Source organism: Leishmania infantum, chromosome 25 (genome assembly GCF_000002875.2).
Source record: "Leishmania infantum JPCM5 genome chromosome 25".
Classification (NCBI taxonomy): Eukaryota; Euglenozoa; class Kinetoplastea; order Trypanosomatida; family Trypanosomatidae; genus Leishmania; species Leishmania infantum.
Window position 1 is genome coordinate 578,812 of NC_009409.2, and position 22,812 is coordinate 601,623.

The following is a 22,812-nucleotide window of genomic DNA, read 5'->3' on the forward strand; positions in this document are numbered from 1 at the left end:
ACCTAAAAACGAAGAGCGTCGAGGGAGAGGAGGGATGGGGCGGCTGTGATGACGCATCGCGTGGGTGAGCGATGATGCAGTAGATAGACGCGAGAGAGGGCGAGCGAGCGAGTGGCAGACCAGTTCGGTACGGCGTGTAAATCGAAAGAGAAAAAAGATGAAAACGGTTCCAGAGAAGATACACATAAACACAGCTGGGGAGGGGGAGGTGAGGTGAGGTGAGGGGAGGGGAGGGGAGGGAGGGAAGGAATGAGGGGCGGCGGCGATGCTTGCGCACCCATGCTTTTATGTACGTGCCTGAAGAGGTGCGATTGGGCGGTGGTGGTTGGATGGATGAAAGGTGAAGATCAAGGGAGAAAAAGAGCAGAGGAGAGGTACGTAGATGCACGCACGCACACACGCCGCCAGCGTGGAGACACACAGCGAGGACGCGGCTATGGCATAGGAGGTATCGGAGAGACTGATCACGTCTACGCAGCATGCAGCGCTGCATTCATCATCTCTTCCAGCGCTGCGACTGCCTTAGGCGAAGGACGTCTTAATCTTCCATCCTGGCTTCATTTTGTACGTGTGCGTGCGCGCGCCTATAGATGTACTCCAGGCAATACAACACCGACTCCACACACGCACGTCTGTGCCTCTGCACACGCGCCACGATGATCAGAGCTGGAGACGAGGGAGGGGGAGGGGCGGAATGGCGATGTTTGGGGTACGGCAGCCATCGCTGAACCCGACTTCTACGTAAGCGCAGCCACGCACAGACACACACACACGCACAGGGGAGGTGGGTGGATGCATGAGAAAAAAAAGGAGGGAGGGAAGACGGGGTACACTCGCTCGCATCATCGGCCTCAATGCACAGTGCGCCCTTCTTCCCTCCCTCTCTGCCTCTCTTCTACAGCACCTCCTTCGTCAGTGCAAGCGCTAAACGGAGAGACCGCGAGGCGTCTTGGTGCACCACTAGCTGCTGGAAGCAGGCGCATGTGTCGAGCGGGCGCTCCGCCATGCACGTCAGACGTAGCATGCTCTCTTGCACCTCACGCGTCTCTGCCCGCGCAAACTGCTTCGCAAAGGCCGTCGACCACGTCGCCATGCTCACCGTGACGATGCGCATCTGCAGGCTGGTTGCCTGATGCTGCTGGGACATCGCAGCGGGGGAGCTAAGTGCGTGCACGGTGGCAGCCACCTCTGGATTTGTTGAAAAGCCCAAGAGGTACTGGAGCGCCACCGCGGTGCACACGCTGACCTCGATCTCGCCGAGCTGGTGAAGGGCATTGGCAAAGAATCCGTGCAGCATCTCGGTTATCATGGCCTCCGACTCGGCTGCTGACTGCTGCGCTGCGGCGCCTTCGCCGAAGGCGCCACGACTAGTGAGAAAGAGCGCCGACGCCGCCTCCACGTCTTTGGTGAGAGCTGCACACTTTTCTCGCACGTATCGATGGAGGTCGCGGATGCGCGGGGTGGCCGGAATGGTGTAGTGTGCCGCCTCTGGGGTGGAAAGCGGCATTCGTGAACTCCGATCGGCCTTGTGAGAAGGACGACCACGCCCACTGGGTTGATTGGCTCCGTCGTCCCCGAGGACACAGCGGTGGCACAGCATATGGTGCAGCGCGTTGGCGATGGAGGCGTTGCTCACCTCTAGAAGCAACTCCTCAGTTGGCATGGCAGCGAGCCAGGCAAGAATTTTGGTGGCCTGCTCGAGTGGTTGAAAGAGACCGTGGACAATGTCATCACGAGAGCGAGGGGTCGCCCGACGCCACAGAGACCACCACACATGTGCCGAGCCCTTACCGCCACTGGCTCCACATTCTTTCTGCTGCCGTTGCATGCGCTCTGACAGGTAGTCGTTGTCGCTGAGGGACCGTGAGGGCCTTTCCACCGACGGCGAGGTAGTTGATTCGGCTCCGGCCGAAGCGACGAAGTCGCGAGGACTGTGCCACTGCACAAAGTCAGGAAAGCGCACGATCCGGCCCTCGTGTGCCTTGTTCACGTACAGGAAAAAGCACATGTCATTGTAGAGCGCGTCCGTCTGCAGCCACTCGACGCTGGCGCTCTCCACGGCGGTCGCGTCGAGGGAGTTGAGCTCCACCGCGCGTTTCACCACCTCATCCGCCGTGGTCGGCGGCTGTGGCAGGGGCGGAGGGACGCACAGCACTTCGCCGTTCGTGATGAGGTACCGGACCGGGCTTGCGGTCAGTGAGGTAGCCGCCACGTTCTCTTCCGCCTTCGTGCTCGCCGCGGGCGTAGCTGTAGTCGGCGAACCGTTGTCCTCCAATGAACGCAGGAGTGCCTCTTGCGCGTAGCGCAGCAGCTGCAGCTTCTGCGTCAGCAGCGGTCGACCAAGGTCGACGGGCGGGTCTTCTGGAGGCATGGCCAAGCAGTCCAAAAGGCGCTGCCAGCTCTTTTTTTTCTGCTCATGCGGGGCATCCAGCAAAAGTCGATGAAGGGCATCGAGGCACAGTCGCCAGAGCGCCTGCACATCTGTCGGATGCGGCACCTGCGTCGCACAGACGAAGGCGAAGCGGGCGAAGAAGGAGTCGGGGAAGTAACTGCGGCGCAGATCCTTTTCGTGCTCTGCGCCGCCTTTGCGTTGTTGCCTGTGCGGCGCGCTCGTCTCACCGGAGCAGCATTGCTGGTGCGCCTCCCACTCCCCCCAGAGACTGCGCAGGTGACGCGCCACCACTGCCTCGCTTCGCTTGCCGCTCAGCGCCGCGAGAGCGGCCCCAGGGGACTGCGGAAGGCCGGGGTCGCCGTCTCCGTAGACATTCGCGTCGTCGCCGCCACGGGCGTCATCGTCGTCGCCCGATGTCAGGGGTGCGGCGAAGCGCTGGATGAGGGACTCCTGCAGCGTCACTTTGGCATCTGCCCACTCCACAATACAGGCCGCCAAGTCGCGCAGCTGCGCCTCGCTGCAGCGGCCGCCGCTACGCTCGTCCGCGCCGCTTTCGTCTTTGTCGCCGGCGCCTTCGTCGTCTCCGGGCCGCTGCACTTGATCCGTGACTACACCTCGCCCACCGCTGCCCTCGTTGCCGTCACGCGCGGAGATAGTTCTGCGCGCCGCAGTAGCGTTTGTGAGGGACTCCAGATAGCCCCCTAGCAAAACCTCTGCGAGGTGCTCACTCACGCCATGCTGGATGTCCTTGTCGTCGCGCACCACTGCCTGCGCCGTAATGGAGCACTTACGCTGTACTGCCTGCGCCGCCGAAGCGCTGCTGAACGCCAGCACGGCAGGAGGTGCGGTCCCGGGTGCTGTTGTGGTGAGGGCGTACTGGAAGGGATCGAGGTGGCTGGCCCGTCCGACAGCTTCGTGTGCCTCGATATCTTGCAGCTGGTTCCACTGAAAGTGAAACCGCACGTGCTTCAGCGGAGGGGCGGCAGTGCCAAAGTCGTGGGTAAAGGCGCCACACAGGAGTCGGGCGTACTCGTTCTCGCGACGCAGCACGCTCTCCCAGGTGAGGGACGAGGACGCGGCAGAGAGCGGAACGCCGTCGCCGTCTGCGGCTTGGGCGTCGTCAGCGTGATTGCCGCCGCTGTTGGGCTTGCTGTCCGTAGACAGTCCATATGGTTGAAACTTCCACGGCACCGGCAGTACGTACTTCTTCCACAGGGACACGCAGATACCGTCGAAGTCGTCGCTGCGGATGCGACTGTGCTGTCCAACATGCAACTGGAAAAGGTCGATGTAGTCGGAGAGGGACTGACAGTGCTCCGGAACGCGTCCAAAGGCGTCCGCGAGGAATCGCGTGGTGAAGCTGCGTTGATGCAAGAGCAACCACTCAGCGGCACTGATCGTCGGAGACGGCGACGACGGGGGCACTGACAATGGCGGCAGCGCGGCACATGTGGGCAGCGGTGGAGCGACACCAACGAAGGTCTGCTTGTACGAGTCCCCGGCGGGGGCGAAGCACGGCGCACATCCGTCTGGGTAAAAGAACGGCGAGGGCAGCAGACTCGTCGCCAGGGCCTGTTGCTGATGTGAAGGCTGCGCACAACCAGGTGCTGCAGCGCGGCGGGATGCCGGGCACAGCCGAAGGACGCCACCCTTGACCCGGTTCTTCTGCTGCTGGAGCAGCATCTGCCGCACTGCTGTGGAGAGCAGCGACAGCAAATAGCTGGTTTCGCTCTCCCGGTACGACGCACTCACAACGGCCTTCTTTATGAGAAAGAAGAGTGGGGTGCAGTACTGCTGCATGATGGGATGAGTCGCATCGCGGACGTGCACCTCCACCGCAATCGACAGGTCCTTGTCGAGCGATATGGGGTCCGCCGCGTAGAGGGAGATGGTTCTGCCAAATACCTTCGACGCAGTAGAGAGGTTGGCCGCCTCGCCATTCACTGAGAGAGACGCGGGAGATGACGAAGTAGTCGTAGGCGACGCCGGTGACGAGGAGGAAGCTGCGGCACCATTCTCAATGTCTGCCCCGCTCTTCCTGTCCGCAGGTGCGTCGCCGCCCGCTGCCGCTGAAACGGGGGCCACGAGGAAAGACTGCAAGAGAGGTTCCCCGTCAAACAAGGCTGCCAGGTATTGCTCAATCACCTTGACGTGCTCCTCGAAGCTGTTGGCGCAACTGAAGTCCTCGATAAGGAGCGGAATCTCCTCCGATGGCGCCTCAGGCGGCGACTCGCTGCGCGTATACATCGTCTCCATGGCTGATACGCAGCAGGTGGTGCTGCTATTCTTGTGGTGGCGGTGCACAAAATGACACAGGAGGGGGACGGCGAAGGGTGGGGGCTGGGGCGCCTGGACGCGCCGCGAACGTCAGTTGCTATGACGGACTTGGGGCGACGGGGATTGGAGGAGGGGAGGGGAACGCNCCCAGAAGGGGGGACCTCAAGGCAAAGCTAGTGGAGATGTTCGACCCGCGGCAAACGGGTGTGGTGGTGGGCTGTGTGTGTGTGTGTGTGTACGGAGAACGGAGAAGGTGGGAGTGGTGGAAGTACGTACGAGGTTGATGTCGTTAGGGGAGGGGGTGCGATACGAGAGTAAGGAGGCGAGGCAGGAGGTGCCCATTGCGTCCATCAGCCTGTGTACCACTACCTTCTCCCTGCCCTAACCTTATCTGAATCCCCAATACCGGTTACTGCAATACTGGCAGGCAGCATCCATAAGGACGCTATTCAGCAGCTGAGGCACACTGCCATGCTAGTTGCCACCTTTGCTTTCCGCTGCTTCCCGCCCCCAACAGGAAGCGGAAAGGTGGGAGTGGAGGCTGCGCACATCCAGCTGTACTGCTGTGCGAGACTCCCCCCCTTCTCACCGAGTACCTCGTGAGGTGCTCTCTGATGGCGTGTAAAGAACGGTGGGTTTTTGCCAGAGAGCAGCAACGCATAAGACCACACACACACACACACAAACACACACACAGCGCACATACTGAAGCCCGTTCCCGCACCCACTCGCCTCCCCTCTCGTGTCCCTTGCCCCACCTCCCGCTCCCAGTCACCGAAGAGGCTTGGTGGATTGGTGGGAGGATGAGGTTCTTACGCGTCCGTGTAGCCGCTGCAGAGAAACACAGCGACGAAAAAACCCACGCCGTCTTCAGATATGTCGTCGTACATGTCGAGTGGCCGAGGCATAAAACGCAGCAACAGCAGCGGATCCGCCGACGATAGCCCTTCTGCAGCAGCTGCCCGCTCCTTGGCCAGTTGCACTTCAGTAATCTCATTTTGCAAGAGGCAAGAGCAGGGAAAAGCGCTGCCGTGACTCCCGTCGGTGCCGTGCTGGGCACCGTAGCTGCGGACGGCAGAGAGGTCGCACAGCGCACGCTGGGCCGCCGTCCTGGCACGGGCGAGACGCACGGAGGGGTAGGTGCAGAGAAAGTGCAAAACGTTCGCTTCGTTCTCTTCCAGCGTCGTGGTGCAGGTGCTGTACACAATTACGCCAGGCGACGCCGGCGAGCCGCGGATGTGGCGGATGCAGGAGTCGAACAGTTTGCGCTGGTAGTCGGCTGACCGTTGGATGGAGGCAATGGACTGCGCGTGGGGCATCAGCTTTGGCCGCAGACCCATGCCGGTGCACGGGGGGTCTAGTAAGACTGCATCGAAGCTGTCCGTGTGTGACGCGGCGCTGCCGTCACTGCTTCCGGCTGCCTCGGTGAGCTTGCGCTTGAGAAACTTGTTCGTGTCGACGCAGTGAGACTCCAGCACCCGCGTCACGTATGGAACATCGGCTGCCGAGGTACTGTTCAATGAGGGCGACGCAGACGGCGCAGCGAGGTGGGATGCGAAGTGGCGGTGAAGGAGGCGCATTAGCTGCTCTTGGCGGGGTCGGCTACGCTCGCAGCACACCACTCGAAACGGTTCTGTGGCGGATGGGAGAGGGATCGCTGCCTCTGCCATCGCCGTCCTCTCCTGCTCGGCCCGCTCCTGCAGCAGCGACAGCAAGAGACTCGTCTTGCCCCCCGGCGCGGCGCACGCGTCGAGGATAGTGCACGGTGCAGGCGAGCGGCCCTGGTCCGCGTCGTCGCTGTGCGTCCACGCACGGCGGAGGGCGGCTGGCGAGAGATGCTGGACCAGGAGCGCCACCGGAACCATGCTAGAGTAGTTTTGCAGGAAGAACGCATCTGCTGCCCTTTCTTCTCCCTCTTCTACGCCTGGCGATGGTGGTTGCGGTAGTGGTGTGCTGGTGCGCGCATGGCTGTCTTCGGTGTCCTTCATGATTCCGAGCAGAGCACGCAGGGTGGCGCGAGAGGGCTGCCCTTGCGGTGTCCACTCCATCTGCAGCGCGGTGCCATGGGTCGATCGGCTCATGACGGTTTTCCACTCCATGCACATCACACCACTGCCGATGCACACGAGAAAGGTAGAGCGGCCTGCCAGCGCGCCCACTTGCTGGTGTTTGTCTTGGTAATCGAGATCCATATCGAGGGGTTCGAACTGCTCGGCCGGGAGGGTGGCTCCGGTGGGCAGCGCGCAGACAAGACGACGCGGTGCCTCTGCACTCCCGTTCTGCGCCTCGTCTCCCGTGTCTGCAACGCGCTCCACGTAGAAGGCCACAACCGCGCGCTCTCCGGCGTGGAAAGGGCGAGAGGCCGTCACGATACCCGGTGCATAAAGGTCGCTGCCCCGCAGTACCGCCTCTGCCGCCCCCGCATCTACCACGAGAACGAGCGGTCTACTCGGCTGCTTACGACTCGTTTCTGAGTTTGATGTGCCTGTCGGCGAAGAGGAGGCGGTGCTCGAGGTGCGGAGGAGCGGCCACAGCGTGAGATGCTCTGTCTGCGGCTTTACACACAGGCAAAACGGCAGACCAATGGTGGCGAGACGTGATGGCCGTGCGAAGCGGGAGGCCAAAGTCGCTGCAGCCGGGGTGGTGGGGGTCACCGTCGGCGACGACAGCGGGAACTCTTCAAGAAGATCAGTGAGGTGAGCCTCGATGCGGCTGCCGACACACCGCACGTTCGTCGTGATAGGTGGGACGGCGTACAGCACCTCGTGCGACACGGATGCGTCTCTCCAGCATGGCTGCGCACCAGAGATGGACTTGGGCGAGGAGGACGCGCCAGAGCAGAGGCCAAGTGGACCCCAGACGGTCTGCCGCAGATGCTCTGTTGTGGTTGGCGAAGAGTACTGGTAAACGTACCGCGCATAGGCATCCAGGCTAATCATGATTTTGTGTGAGGAGGAGGTTCGAGAGACACGGATGCAGTGGAGGGGGGGGGCTGCTTCTCGCCTTTGTCGTTCTCCTCGACGGTGCCACTCCGGGGCCCTTGCCAGGTCTCCTGTGAGAGGAGGATGTGTGCCCTGCCGTGCGCTTATGCTAAGGCGGTGGGAGAAAAGGGAGAGGGAGGGAGAGGCATGGGGGCGAGTGGACAGCGTGTGTGTGTGAAGGGGGAGGGGAGGCGGCGTCGCAAGGCAGCCGGTGAGACTGCCTGGCCTTCGCAGAAAATTAACTGCAGAACATAGCTTCGTATGTTTGGCACCGCCGCCAACGCTGGTCACAGGTCATCAGGGTGTTTCTCTGATGGCGGTTGGCGCAGTGGCGGGCAAAGACGGCACGGCGTGAGCGACGCATGAGCGATGAGCCGGGATGGGGCGAGAGGGTATTGCAATCACCGCACCGATGTGTGTTTGACTCACCTCATCCAAGCAATGTAAAACACAGCTGAAGAACATCTACGTTGGTGTCGGCTGACAGGGACGACGTTTCATCAAGTCAAGTCTGGGTCGCTCTGTCAGTGGACGTGCGTGCGCGTTGTTCTGCGGTCGCATTGGCGTGTGCCCCGGCCTTCTCTCCCGCCTGCACGAGCCAGCCCCTTCAAAAGAAGCCTCTCGCTACACACGGCTCAAAGCGATGTGTCGCACCGCATAGGAAGTAGGAGCGGGGCTCGGCATCTTGCCTCTGCAGACATCGCCGCACCCCTTCCGAGGCATCTACAGCGGCTACGCTTGACGAGGTGGCGGAGGGGACGGTGCCGCCCGTCGTACCGCCGCTGTCGTGCGGTCGCTGCGCGCCGATCGGAAGCGTGGAGGACGGCATGGAGGCGGAGGCGGACGTCGGTGTCGACAACAGATGACAGCTCTCACTGCCGTCGTCGTCGTTTGCGTGCTCCATCATGCGCAGGACACTCGTCTCCGAGGCGCCAATGAAAACGGTGTCCGCCTTGCGCAGCTTCCGGTGAGGCGGCCGAGCTGCGTTGTCGTTTTCCTGCGGCGCTTCTGTTTCAGAGGAGGTGACGAGGGAGCTCGAGGCCGCCGCAAGCGAGAAGGGGTCAACAACGATCTCTGGACTCAGGGCGGGTTCGACCGGCGCACTTGTCCGCCCTTCCGCCGCCGCGAGTGTGCTTGAGTGCGGTGCAGAGGACTGCACCAGTGTTGACTGCTGCTGCTGCTGACCTTGCAGAGTCGCAGGTGGCGTCATGTGTACCAACGCTTCACACTGCTCTGCGACGGAGTCGTTCACGGAGTGCAGCACACGCCCCCTGCTAGTGCTCGTGGTCTGCGGGATAGGGCGTTTCAACAGGGGCTGTGGAGGTGGCTGTGGAGAGGAGGGCATGCTCTCCATGGCGGCCTGCACCTGTGTTGCAAAGTCAGTGTCAGGTGACTCAGGTGGGGCTGGAGGGGCATGATGCTGGGCCGACTCCCGGACCGCGACGAGGTCATCCTCCACCACCTCGTATCTACCTTCGTCGCGTGTCGCTGGCTCCACCATGGCGTGGTCGCTGCCGAACAGAAGAGCTTGCACCTCCGCTTCCTGCACCGCGTCCCGCTCTCGCTTGCGCGCTTCGCGGTGCTCGACGGCGGACTTCACGAATTGGTGCAGTGCTGCGTGGTAGGAAGCGTGTGCCACCCGAGTGCAGTGCCAGGATGCGCCGTCAAGGTACTCCTGTGCTTGCTGCGCACATTGCTGGGCGGCGTACATGATGTGCCCCAGGACGACCTCTCCGAGGGAGTCGATAAGGCGTGCGCAGCGCTGCGTTTCCAGCCGCGTCTGCAAGGCTGCAACATCCTCCTTGATCATTTCTGCCGACGTAGCAAGCAGATAAGCGGCGGAGCCAGCTTTCACCTCGGCGACACCTGCCAACGGCGACCGCGCACCTTCATCCTCGATGCACACGCTGTCTATGTCGTGCCTCCCGCTCTGCTGCTCTCCATTCGGGGCTCTGGCGGCTTCAAAGAGGGTGTCGGCGAGCCGTTGTAGCATCTGCGCCACCTCGCGCGACTCCGTGAGGAGCTCAGGCGCGTTGAGCAGGTAACTGCGCACACAGTACGACTCTATCGCTTTTTCAAGCCCGCTAGGGAGCGTGTGGCTGGTAACTACGCGGCGCAGCGCCGCCTCATGATGCTCAACGAACGCACCTGCGACGCGTTGGCAGCAGATGTCCTCCAGCACCAAGTCTCCATGAATGAGGTCTATGAGCGGCTCTATGAAGGACTTGAGAGATGAGGACGAAATTTCCATTGACGCGCTTGTGTCCGAGAGAAGCAAAGAAAGATGAACTCGTTTCGTGGCGAGGAGTTCTGGGTGTGGTGGTGTGCTGACCGGGTAGCGTGTGGGTGCCACCTTGGAGAGGGTGCGTACGCGTCCGTCAGTGTACGTGTGTGTGTCTGTGCGCCGCTAGCTGTCTTGGCGTATATGCGCGCGTGCTGTGCCTACGCGTGTATCAATGAAGCTTCACGAAATGAGCTCTGCCGCGCGCTCGGCACCGTCTACCCACGGCCCAGGCACCGTTTCGAGAGGGCGAACGTAGCAACAGAGAGAGAGAGATGGTCAAGTGACAAGGGGGTAGGAGGAGGCCAGCGTAGCCGACCGCGTGCCACACGCACTAGAGTGCCTACTACAGTCACATTGAGGGACACAAAGACACATGAAGAGGGTCCCGTGTAGCCAACCACCACTCCTAAAAGGCGCGGCGCCCCCATTCTTCGGCATCCCTCCCTCCCCCGACTTGGAGGGGGAGGAGAAGAAAGCAGATCGACGGTGGGGCGGACACAGAAGGGGGGGGGGTCTTGCGAGAGACAGGCAGGGGGAGAGGGTTAGGGGCAACAAGGAGGTATGCATGCGGACTCCACGACACACAGACTGCAGGCTAGCGAGCGAGGGAGAGAGAAGACGGATGCGTGATAGGAGAGGAAAAGGGGCGTGGTGGGCGGAGCCACACAGAACGCAGCGTGGTATGCAACAAGAGAAGCGTCAGGAAATAGTCGCGTAGGGAAGGCAAAGAGCCCAACACAACAAGAACAGCGAAAGCGGAAGTGTTGGCGGTGGTAGTGGTTAATGCAGACAGTGGAAGAGTCGGGGGGAGGATGCGGGGAAGGGTTAAGGGTAGAGATGCATGCGTGTGCATCTGTGCAACACCGAAGCCTCCCTCACTCTTGGCGCTCGGCGCACAAACCGCGTCTGCCCGAGCTGATCTCACATCCTTAAGAGCGACCGCACCACGTGCGCGGCAAACCAGTGGTTGTGGCACGCGTCCATCCACAGTCGTGCTCGCCCAGCGAGAGTCGACGGGCGCCTCGCTACTATACGGCGCGGAGACGTGGAACATATATAGAGCAGTGCGCAGCGAGGCTGAGTCAGCTGCTGGCGGACCGCTGCCGGTGCAGCGGACACGTCACACAGATTGAACTGGGCACCCAACATGACGTTCCCGCTCTCCTCCTTTCGGATGTCGTCTGCAACGTCGTCGGCATCGCCATCGCAGATGCCGAGCGATGATGACCTGGCTGGTAGTCAGCGACACATCACTGCCCCATGCTTGACGTCAGCGTGTGACGATGCTGGCCTACTCTGAGTTGCATCGCCCACCAACACACGCGTGCCGAAACCGGTCTGCTCCGCCTGCTTCAAAGAGAGAAGGCCACCTGCGCGATAGGAAAAGACGAGCCGATGAGCGACGGAGGTATTACGCATCTCATATAGAAAAGAGATGAAGCGCTGCACGAGCGCATCCGCCTCGGTGACGGGCAGCGGTTGCACATCACAAGTGGTGTCTTGAATGGAGAGAGCTGTCCTAACAGCCTCGCTCCACGGGATGGCCAAAGGCGCCTCGGAGAGGAGACTTGATGCTCCCGCCCACTTGCCGCCCGCTACGTGCTTCTACGCTTGGGTGCGAGCGTGTGTGCGTGTGTGTCTTGTACCTGTGCGGCGAGGAAGGGAACGATGGGTGGTGGTGATGACGGCGCTGCTCGATTTCGAAGCACCGTAAGGAGAGAGGAGAGAGGGGGTTTGAGGATATCAGGGCAGCGGTGCACACAGACACAGACACGTACATACGCATGGATCGCTCCGTCCATGGCGGGGGAGGGGGGTCGAGGGAGAAGGTCCTGGGACGGCTGCGCGCACGGGCGCCATCCTTCGACGGTTTCTTTCTTTGTTTTGTTTGCCGTTGGGAAGGGGAGGGCGGAAATAATGGACGTGAATGGCGAAGAGACCAGAAAGGGAAGGAGGAAGGAGGAGAGAGCGAGGGCATGTGGGCAGAAAGCGAGTGATGGGGACACACACATGAACATGCTCTCACACACATTTGCGAGGGGAGATGCTAATGAAGGAGGGAGGGGAGGGGGCCAACCACGATGCATCGGTCGCAGCGGTCCTGGTCCTCTTTCACTTCCATACTATACTACTCGCTACTCCCCCCTTATGCGTGCCGTTGCTGCTTCTCCACTATCACCACCGGATTGGTTTGCACGCCGACATTGACCCTGCGCGGCGATGGCGAGTCTGAAAACTGGAAGGTGTTGGAGGAGGCTAGAGTCTTTGGTAACCCGGCCACCACATGCGCGCGTTGCTGCTGCTGTCGGCCATGCTGGGAGATCACAGTAGATGGGCGCGGCGGAGGCAACTTCATTGCCAAGGGGCTACCGTTGCTGCTGCTGCTGCTCCCGGCACGCGCCATCGCCGTTGACAGATCCACCAACGTCGACGCTGAGAGGAGCTCGACACGGCTGCTTTGAAGTGTGTTGCTCTTGTCCTCCAGATTCGTACTGTCGGCCCGCACGCCGCGTCCCTGTGAAGAGGTGGAGATGGCGGCGATAGCGTTGCGGCTGCGAGCGCCGCGGGGCGAGCTGCTGTCATCGATGCTGTGGGCCTCCAGAGCATTGAGTGGTGCACTTCTGGGCGCTGGCGCCGGCACCGGTGGGCGAGGGGGACGCTCCAACGGGAGAATCGCAGACGGCGAGGTAGCCGAGAGCTGCTGCTGCCGCTGGATGGAGAGGTCCCACTGGCTATGGTCATCTTTGTTGAAGATGCGCATGATGGACTGCACCATCGGAGATGCGAGGATGTCGCAGCAGCGCGGCCGCTTTGCGGGATCAAGCTGCAGCATGGCCTCCAGCAGTCTGAGCATTTCAGGCGGCCTGGCGTTGGCCGAGTGGCGTGCCTTGTCAAGGTTGACACTGCCGTCCTCGTGTCGCTCCGGCAGCGCGCCGTCGAAGGCGAGGTAGTGCAGCACCATCCCCAGCGACCACACGTCGGAGGCCATCGTGTGATGGTTCACGTACCGCTCGTTGGCGCCGCGTGGAGAGGCGGTCGTCTCGAGGAGCTCCGGCGCCATGTACTCGAGCGTGCCCGTGCCACCGGACCGGTCGTACAAGATGTCATCCAGCAGCGCCGCCGTGCCAAAGTCGCTGACCAGCACCCGTGGCGGACGGTCCTTCGTCGCGGCCAGCAACAGGTTCTGTGGCTTTAGGTCGCGGTGCAAGATGTGCTTCTCGTGAAGGTGCGCCGTGCCGGCCACGGAGCTGAGGAAGAAGTACCACACGGCGAGGGTGGAGAGATTGTTGCCGTAGCGCTCCAGATACGTGTCAAGCGAGCCAGCGGACGCGTATTCCATCAAGATGAAGAGACAGCGCACGGGCGGACCAAAGTCGGCGAGCTGTGCCTCCTCCACCCAGCTGTGCTTGTACTCGACCACGTTGGGGTGCCGTCGCACCTCCTCGAGAATGCGCACCTCACGCAGCACCGACTGCAGGTAGGTGACCTTGTCGCCGACTGGAATCTTCTTAAGAGCGAACTCGCCGAGGTTAACGCCACACATAACGTGGCGACAGAGGTAGACTCCTCCGTAGGTGCCGCGACCCAGCTGACGGAGCTCCTTGAAGTAATGACGGTAGTAGCCATTGTTCGGCGACGGCGTCGCAGCGGTGGGGGAGCAGACGGGCGAGCCGCTCTCGCACGACGGCGACTCCTCTTTCCCGCCCTCCATCTCTGCCGCCGTCTTCTCGCTGCTGTCACCCTGCTGCAGCAGTCGCACCTGCGAGCGCATCCCTGTGCAGGTGATGGGCCACACGTAGGAGTAGTGCGGCACGGCAGCTACTTTGCACACCAGCGTCCCACTCGAGTTACCACCTCCACCACCGTTGTCACTGGCAAGCGCGGGTGCCAGTGCAAACGGCTGTCTCGCTTCCACCTTCTCGTCTCTCGGGCTACCGATTAGCGGCGATGGACGGTAGTCCTCAATGGCAAGCGGTGCCGATGCACCGCGGGCTCCCGCCGCTATGATGAACGAGGGTGGGGGCAGCGCACGAAAGTAGTGCGAGGTGAATGCAGCAGCTGGTGGATGTACGGCCGTGATGTAGTTGCCGCTGCGGTTGGTGCCATCACTGCTGCTATCATCGAGCCCAGCGGCCGTGCTGCTCCTGCTGCACAACAGCTGCCCAGCAGCAGCGCCACCATCCCCTGCGCCCTCAGTGTATAAGCGCGGGGACGTCGATGGTTGCTGCTTCTGCTGTTCATCCCCCTCATGCGAGGGCGGCGGGAGCAGTTTCGGATGGCTTGGTGAGGGCTGTATCGACGATGACCGCGTCGTCGCATCCACGCGGAAGAACGTCGCCGGGTCGAAGACGCCTTCGCCGTCGTCGAAGACGTCGTACGGCCGAAGGCAATGCGGACACACTCGTTCCGTGCTCAGCGACAAAGGGGCCAGCTTGCCATACGGGGAGGGCCCAGAGTAGTAGCCAACGTCATCACCACCAACACCCGTGTTCTTGCCTTCTTGGTCGGCACCGCCCACTCTCGGGTCACAACGTTGCGGTGCGCTGACGCCGACGCCGACGCCGCTAGTGCCCGTGAAGGGCACCACCGCCAGCGCCATGGACTGCGCCGCCGCGGTGGACGCCCCAGGGTAGGTTTCGCTTACCTCGGCGGGATGAGGATGCACTTCAGAATTGCCGTCGCCGCCACGTCTTGAAGCTGCTGCAGAATCCTCCCGCCCTTGGAAGATGGGCACCAGATTCGACGACGCTGCCGAGGTGGAGATGAGGGCGGGGCTTGAGGAGGGCTCGGCGATGTTGGTCACCGCAGACATCGAGTTCGGCGAGAGCTGTGGAAGGGCAGGGCTTTCGCGACCAGTGCCTGTGCTTACTCGGTGATGCTGATAGGCAGGCGGCGGGTTTGTGGGGTGCTGCTGCTGCTGCTGCTGCGGCAGCGGCTCGTACGCGTGCCGTTTTGACGACGGGTTCATGTGATGCCGACAAACCCGCTTTTCGCCTCTTTGTGCCGCGGACTTGAAAGCAGGCAACAGTTCTTCGGGTCGCCGCTGCCCGTTCACACAGTGTGCGCGCACACGTGTTGCCGGACGGACGAGCTGAGTAAATCAACGAGTGTATCGGCCTGCCTGCTATGAAGAATGCCCGCCGACTGTATACACTCGCGCTTGCCAAGGCAGAGGAGTGCAGAGGCGATTATGAAAGCACCAAAGAAAAACGACGCTGTGCTCGATGCCACGCCACTTTCGACTGCCGTGGAGACGAGGAGCCGAGCGCAACATGAGAGGCAATGTCGAACAAACCGACACAGAGAGAGAGGAGTGGTGCGATGATGGGTGTGATGGCCTGCAGGAAAGAGGTGCCCCGCGTGCAGGTGCAGTCCTGAGCACCGATGCACATCAGTGTAGCCCTCTCCCCCCTTTCGCCCCGAGCTGTGACGTGACGTGCAAGCACTGACGTGGATGACACCGCGTGCGACGCCACACCGCGCTTGCGGCGTGGGTATCGTGACGACTATCGTTCGTTTGCCAGCGCGGAAGGGAAGAGATTGAGTTAGGAGGGGGGGCGGGGGGCAGGGCAGGAAAGGCTAGGCGGCGTAGGGATTGACGTGCATCCGCTGTCCACGTCGCGCATACCCCGTGAATCCAAAAGCGAAAGAAAAAAACGTAGGTCGCCTTGATCACCAACGCCGCTGCCAACGACTCGCGCCTCCATCTACGGAGTGCTGTGGATGCCGTCTCTCTTCAGGCTTTAAAGCAGCGATAGATTCTTGTTCTCGTCAATCGTAAGCCGCCACGTACCCAGCTCGTGCATCGCCTTGGCCAGCATTGTCATGCGCGTGAAGAAGTCGATGGTGCGCGACTCCATGGAGTAGGGACATCCATCAATGGCAAGCGCCTCCGTCTCCACCGCGTCGTCGCTGCCCTCCTCCGCCTCCTCTTCGCCTTCGCCGCTCGATTCAACGGCCGCGCTCGGCTCGCTCTCGCTAATGGAGCCATCGGCCCACGCCGGCATCGGCACACCCACCTCGTACACATCCTGCACGCGAATCCCGTCATCCGCTTTGTCTACGTAGCTCAGCGGCAGATCAGTGTTAGCCGGCAGGAGGCGGTGGTAGAGGACGTGCGCCACCGCCCACTCCCCCGTATCCACAATGTACACCATCCGCGCCGTAACGCGAAAGGCCGGCGGCGTAGGCGATGATGGGTCGGACGAGCAGGAGGACGGCTCTCCGCCTTTCTGTGAGCCAACAGCCGATGCTCTGCTGGAGTGCTCGAGCACCATTGCGACCTTTTTCTCCAGAAGCTCGGCTGTCGCCCATTCCATTGCGAACCCAATCACCACCGGAGAGAAGCGCGGTTGCGCCGGCGCTGCGTCTGACCCCTCCCCTTCCGTGTCTTCTCGCAGGAGCAGCTGAGGGGGATCACCAGCCACGCTTGCATTCGGAAGTACCACCGCGACATACGTGCATTCTGCGCCGGACTCGAACTCGTCTATCAAACGCTCCTCCGTCTCCATGGAGAAAAGAAGGGGTTTGAACATGTAGAGGAGGTGCTGTGTGCTGCGTGTTGCATTGGTGGCCAAGTTCCGACCCACACGTCGAGCGCTGCGTCGCTGCCGGCTGAAGCGCTTTGCATCGAACATGTACAGCACATGGCAGCTCAGCAGGAGCCGACTCAGCACCATGTTGGCGCCTTCCGTGGCCTCCCAGGCATCAGCCACATTCGGGCCTGCACCGCTCATCACTGCGTCGCTCACCCCGTGAAAGCGCACCAGCGGGGCAAAGGAGTCGCACTCGGCGCAGTAGAAGACGACCAAAGGGCAAGCCACCGTTCCCAGTGAAGCCATGAAGCAAACATGGCGGCTTGCCTCTTCGGCCGCCACCTCGCATACTGCAAGGTCTTCAGAGAGCATATCATGCGCTGCGCCACAGTCGCTGCTGCTGCTGTCTTCCAGGATGCACAGGCACGTCGCGTAGCGCGTCCGATGCTCCTCAAGGTGCGCCCGCAGGCTTCCGGCGTCTCGGTAGTCAACGACGACTGGTGGTGACACCCCTGGCCCAGGCGGCGGCGCCCTTTCAATGCTCTGCTGGAAGCAGCGAAGACAGTGCACATGTGGACCGTGACCGGGCGCCGGAAACACTTCCTGCTTGTGCACCTCCCGGGCATCGCAGCATCGTACATCGGGGATGGTGTGGGCGTCAGGTTTAGCCCAGTAATACGCCGCGGCGCCTTCCCGCAAGAGGTGGGCGCAGAGGGGAGGGAGCTGTGATGACTTGGTGTCGACAGAGGCGGCCGATGCCTGCACAGTCAGCGGCACGTGCTTGTAGGATGGAAACAAGCGTTCTGCCTCGGCGTGTGAGATGCCCAGCTGCGCTGCCATCATGTACAGGAGCGCGGTGTACTGTATCTCTGTGATGGGTGCGGCGCCCGCATCGCTTCCGCCGTCCACCGCGACAGATGCGGAGGCCTCCGGAGAGGCGGCGTCAAACAGGTGAAACACATCAGCCCTCTCGAGCGGGTTCATATCGGAGTGCGACATGAAGGGGAGAGCGCACAGAGAGAATGTGTATGTGTATGTGTGTCGTCAGTGATGCGGTGAGTTGCATCCGTTGTTGTGCTCCGACTGCTGTCACTAGGAGAATTGGGTGCCTCCTCTTCCAGTATATGAGCAGAGAGATACTGGTGCACGCAGGCGCGCACACACACACACACTCAGGCGCTCGGAGACACAATTTCGTTCTGACGAGGTAGGCACTCGTACGCGCAGAATGAGCGTTGAAGTGTGGAGGCGGGGGAAGGAGAAAGAGATAGAGAGAGGGAGGGGGGGGTGAGAAGAGCGCAAGACAGGCAAAACCTCACCTTGACGAGCCAGACAATCAACATCGGCACCCTTTCTACCGACGCGCGGGTACACAGAGCCAGCTCCATTCCCAGTCGCCTCAGCTCCTCCACAACTTTGTCTTGCCATTCTTCCGCGCTGCTTTTTGTACAATGTACCGCTTCGTGGGGGTTCCGTTCTCTCATAGCCATCCGCTGATGTCCAGCCTGAGCGCGCGCACCGACACCGACCAGCACATTTTCGGGCGTGCACATTTCTCTTGCGAGGATCTTTATGAAGGCGAAGACAGGGGATGGAAACTTCTGCGTGATCTTTAACACCATGGCGGCGAGGGGTGGGTGGGACGGAGGTGAGGGACCTCCTCAAGGGTTGTGTGGGGGTGGCGGCTGCAGCGACACAACGACAGCGACCATCAACCTATACTCTTGATCATGCTCCCATTGCCGCTCTCCTACTCTACTCGTCAGCTCACAATACCCTATATATCGATCAACAGACAAACACACACACACCTCTATACACAGCTAAATCCTTCCAGAGACGCCCATGGAACAATCAGGGAAACCGCACGACTCTGCCTCTGCCCGCCCATCTTCCTCACTTGCAGCTGGTGACAAGGGTGCGCAGGCGGTTCAGCGCCGCTCCGATCTCAAAAACGCGTGGCAAGGCGGTGAATCCGAATGGCAGGTAGCACGATGCCGTCTGCAGCTCCAGCCGCGCTTGACGTAATCGACCTTCGCAGTTGTACACGAGGCGACCAAAGTCGGAGAGGTTTGACGCTGGTGCACCGGCAGCTGCGGCAGCATCGACAGACAGGGCTTTCAGCAGCGATGGCGGGTATTTCGAACGAGGTGCCTCCTCCCGTTGCCATTCCGCTGCAGCCGCGCTGCCGCTATCGTACAGCATCGCGAGGCACTGCGCGATGGCATTCAGCTGCCCCTCTTCCACCAGCTGCTCCAACAGCGTCACGTTGATATCCTCGTCGGCTATGCGTATGTGATCAATGCCAGAGCCGCTGATCTTGATGCCTCGCCCATTTCCGCCGTAGCCGTGGTGCTGCTGCTGCTGCTGGCTTTGCCGTCCAAGCCTGCCGAAGGTGTCGGCGTACACAAAGCTTCGCCGAGGAGGGAGGCAAAACGCGGACGTTGCTGGCGGCGCTGCCGACTCCACAAGCCCAACACCGCCGCCGCCGACGCTCTGCGCTGCAATCGCCTTGGCTCGCGCCGTGGCGTCCGTCACCTTGTACGCGTTCAACAGCAGGACGACATCCGCCATGGGAAAGTACTGCCCCGACCCTCCCACAACCATTATTACGGAAACACCGTGATGATACATCAGGTCACGCGCGCGGTGCACAAAGCAGGTGATCGGCTCCTGCGTGCGCGGGACGAGCTGCTCCATGAGCGGATCGCGGTACATGAAGTTCGCCGCCGACGTGTCCTCGTCGAGCAACAACGTCGTCGAGCCAAGCTCCAGAGCCTCCATTATGTTGGCGGCCTGGCTGGTGCTCCCACTCGCGTCGGCGGTGACAAAGGCAGTCGTATTGTCGCGGTAAGGAAGGTTTGTGATGAAAGGCGATATGTCGGTGCCGTGCACCGCGCGGCGGTCCTCGGCACGAATTTTGACCGCTGTCGGGTCCACCACGACAAAGGTTCGACCATCATCAGGGACGTGGTTGTACACGCCGAGCTCCAGCGCACGCAAGAGCGTTGACTTGCCATGAAAGCCGCCGCCGGCGATGAGGGTGAGACCGTGCGGCAGACCAGCGCCGCTGATAGCGCGGCCCGAGTACGGCAGCTGAAATGTGTGCTGCAGGGTGGCCGGGGACGAGAAGGCGACAACGCTGGGGCCACTCAGCGGCTTGTCGGAGTTGCCTGCCGCACGTGGCAGTATGGCACCATCGGCAATGAAGGCCGCGAATCCCCACTCTCGCAGCTGCGCGCGCAGCCACTCCTGGTCATGCACGCACGTGACGTGTGCCCACAGAGCACGGTGATCGCAGCGCAGCACGTTCTCCTGGAAGACTGGAAGCACCTCTGAAAAAAGAATTTGTCGAATGCGTTGACTGTCGATGCGCCGACCGTGGCCGGGCAGCTTCACACGGAAGTACACATGAATCCAACCATCCGACGCGCCATCGCTGTCATTTGCCTCGCTCGCGCCCAGCAGCTGCACGGCGCTGCGGGCGATTACGTGTTGCGATTGGTGGATTATCTGCACCGCACCACTGGTGTTTGGGCCAGCCGAAAACCCACCTTTAACGCAGCGAAGAATAAAGTCCTCGGCCGCGACGCGGCGACACGCGACATCCTCCGGTGGGAGAGGATTGCCGAGGGCTGCGGCAGTGACCCCGGGCGGTGTGGAGTGCGCCGAGTGCAGCAGGGTGTGCGTGGCAAAGGGCGCTGGCACGCTCACGCACACCTGACTGCCGGGGGCAAACGGATCTGGTTGGATGCGCACAAATCGGATCGACACCGACGCAGGGTCTGGTCTCATCTGTCGTGTGAGGCTGTACGTGCGACCGGTGAGCTGCTTCAGCTGACTGTAGTTGCTGCCGTCCACATCTCGAAGAAAAGACTCGAGGGCGACGAGGGGAAGGGGCGGACCCGCATGGCACTGCGAATTGCTTTCAAAGCCTCCGCTTCCCCTCTCGGTTTCGTCGTCGCCAGAGGAGTGGGACCGGTATCGTTCACCTCGCTGCTGCTCCTCGTTGCGGTTCATGTTGCCGTCGGACACGGCATCTGCGTAGCTTCCACGACCGCGACGAAAACCGTCTTCGCCACCACCTCGGTAGTGTCCACGGCCACGGGTGCTGCCGCCACGATAGTACGATGACATGGCCCGAGTGCCGAGGGCTCTGCCGGGGTATATATGATGCGTCGCTGCTGTGTTGCCGGGCGCCTCTCTTGCTGCGGTGGGTTTGGAGGACAACCACAGGCAGCGAGAGAAAGAGGGAGAGAAAGGTGTTCCGGGAGGGGGGGGGTAGAGGCACAGATACGGAAAACAAAGAAAGGTGTTGTCGAGACAGTCTTCATGCGTCGCTCGTTGGAGGAATAAAACGAAAAGAAGCAAGGGGACGTTCGTGAAAAACACACCGCCGCTACTTCTTCCACCCGTGTGCTACTGGGAGACTTCCTGTTCCTCCCAGCGCTATCCTTTCGCCTTTGCAGCTTACTTTGCTGCAAAATCAGCCGCCGGCTCGCCGACACACACCAGTGGTGCCTACGGAGGGGGCACCCGCGTTACCGTCTCGATCGCCATCCCCTACATCCCTGAACCACTTCCAAATCGATTGTTTTCGTGCGCACCGTATCCCTTTCCCTGCGATACAGCATGGGGACAACGGCCCAGCCACAGGCCCCCACACCGCGTGGCGCCAAGCAGCCGTAGACACGCGCCGCTGCAGAAATGCGCCGACCCAGTCAGCGAAGCGCGGCCTCCGCCCCAGACCCTCTACCCGCCCTCCCCGCCCCGCAGGGTCGCCCCTCACGGCCGCTTGCCTTGTGCCCGGTCGCCACGTCGCGCATCCCTCGGGGCGCCTCGGGCTCCCCGAGCCAGGGCGCGGTGAGGGCCGGGTGAGATACGTTCGGGTCAGGGCGGCATACTGCCCATCATACGGTTCGCACAAACACGTTCACAGCTGCAGGCCTCCCCCACGCAGCGCCAGTCCAGGGCCTGACACCGCCGACACCCGTAGCGATAAATCGCTCTGACTTCGCTACGTCGTAGGTACCTGACCCTGGCACCACGAGGGGTGGTCCGGCACTGGCAGGGATAGGGGGAGGGGCTGCCTGGCTTCCCCGCAGAGAGGATGGAGGGGGGTGCACGCGGCCATGATGTACCACGCCCGGAGGCGGTCCTCCTCTCTGTCAGCCGAAACATCTGGATGGGGTGCCTTCCTCCACACCGTCTTCTTAACGTCTTCTCTCTCCCTCCTGGGTGTTTTGGTGCAGCCGCTGCCTCTCGCCTCAGGCGCACTCCAACGAGAACCTTCACAGCGCCGGCCCCCTGCAGAGCAAAATGTGTGCTTCATTACACATCAACATCAGCTCCTTTAGCGCAACGCACCACCCGCAACCGAAGCATCGACCTCAGCGTTCTCTACAACTTCCCTATACCTCTTCCGCAAACAAGGCCGAGAAGCACCCACCTCATCTCTGCAAGCATCAAGACAATCCATTGGTCTTAGCACCATGACATGACAAGACACGCAGTTAACACCACAGACAACGCTATTTCCACGCTACACAGGCTAACCTCAACACCCCGTCTCACTTTCCACAACAGTCCGCACTCGCGCATAGGCGTGCGTTCAGACAGGGATAACTATACAGATGTGTGCTCGTCACCGACAGTGTCAGACTAGAGGTGTCAGTAACATAAGCTTTCTCATCAGTCGCACGGACGCAGAGGCAGGGGCAGGCAGGCACGGCTGGGAGGAGGTGGAGGGGGTGGGGGCCGTGGCGGTGCCGCACACGGGAACGCGCACATCAGACTCAGGGCACAGCCATTGCGGTGGCAGACCCCAGGCGTTGCTGTTCCACAGGACGGAGGTATGTCGTTCAGACGGCTCTTACCTAGTTGCGTGTTGCGTACTCGTCACGTGTGCGCGCGTGCAGGGCGGGTCGCGGCGGACCGCGCACCACCGCCACTATCCGCAGCAGCCAGTGTGTCAGTCCGCAATGTGGTGTCAGTCACATGCACGGTCAGCGGTATCGGAGTGTTGCGTGTTCCACATCATGTGGGGCTGCTGGCGATGATGCGTGGTTTGGGGGGAGGGGCAGGTAGGGGGCAAGGACGTGCGCCGGTCAGCCACACCTCGCGGGTGTGTGCGTAATCACAACGGGTTGTTCAGACAAGAGTGAAACATGACTGGCTCATCACGTGGGTGCGCACACGCGGGGTGGCTGCAGCGAGGCGGGGGCAAGGGCAGGCGGGTGGCTCTGGTGGCTCTAGTGGCGCACGGCTGTGTGCGCGTGGGCGTGCGTTCAGACAGGGATAACTATACAGATGTGTGCTCGTCACCGACAGTGTCAGACTAGA

At 61.7% G+C, this 22,812-nt stretch overlaps 6 protein-coding genes across 6 annotated transcripts; all 6 read right to left on the minus strand.

The window, feature by feature from the left end:
* Positions 1-895: 895 nt before the first annotated feature.
* Positions 896-4,648, minus strand: LINJ_25_1550 (conserved hypothetical protein; the record flags this gene model as incomplete). The annotated part of the gene is made up of 1 exon (XM_001466149.1): positions 896-4,648. One exon carries the CDS (start codon positions 4,646-4,648, stop codon positions 896-898), a length of 3,753 nt encoding a protein of 1,250 aa, XP_001466186.1.
* An 833-nt stretch (positions 4,649-5,481) lies between these two features.
* On the minus strand, positions 5,482-7,608 carry LINJ_25_1560 (conserved hypothetical protein; the record flags this gene model as incomplete). The annotated part of the gene is made up of 1 exon (XM_001466150.1): positions 5,482-7,608. One exon carries the CDS (start codon positions 7,606-7,608, stop codon positions 5,482-5,484), a length of 2,127 nt encoding a protein of 708 aa, XP_001466187.1.
* A 649-nt stretch (positions 7,609-8,257) lies between these two features.
* Positions 8,258-9,901, minus strand: LINJ_25_1570 (conserved hypothetical protein; the record flags this gene model as incomplete). Its single annotated transcript, XM_001466151.1, has 1 exon — positions 8,258-9,901. One exon carries the CDS (start codon positions 9,899-9,901, stop codon positions 8,258-8,260), a length of 1,644 nt encoding a protein of 547 aa, XP_001466188.1.
* A 2,179-nt stretch (positions 9,902-12,080) lies between these two features.
* LINJ_25_1580 (putative protein kinase) lies at positions 12,081-14,903 on the minus strand (the record flags this gene model as incomplete). Its single annotated transcript, XM_001466152.1, has 1 exon — positions 12,081-14,903. One exon carries the CDS (start codon positions 14,901-14,903, stop codon positions 12,081-12,083), a length of 2,823 nt encoding a protein of 940 aa, XP_001466189.1.
* A 775-nt stretch (positions 14,904-15,678) lies between these two features.
* Positions 15,679-17,469, minus strand: LINJ_25_1590 (conserved hypothetical protein; the record flags this gene model as incomplete). The annotated part of the gene is made up of 1 exon (XM_001466153.1): positions 15,679-17,469. The coding sequence occupies one exon, from the start codon at positions 17,467-17,469 to the stop codon at positions 15,679-15,681; it is 1,791 nt and encodes a 596-aa protein (XP_001466190.1).
* Positions 17,470-18,366: 897 nt separating this feature from the next.
* On the minus strand, positions 18,367-20,607 carry LINJ_25_1600 (conserved hypothetical protein; the record flags this gene model as incomplete). Its single annotated transcript, XM_001466154.1, has 1 exon — positions 18,367-20,607. One exon carries the CDS (start codon positions 20,605-20,607, stop codon positions 18,367-18,369), a length of 2,241 nt encoding a protein of 746 aa, XP_001466191.1.
* Between the last annotated feature and the right edge of the window lie 2,205 nt (positions 20,608-22,812).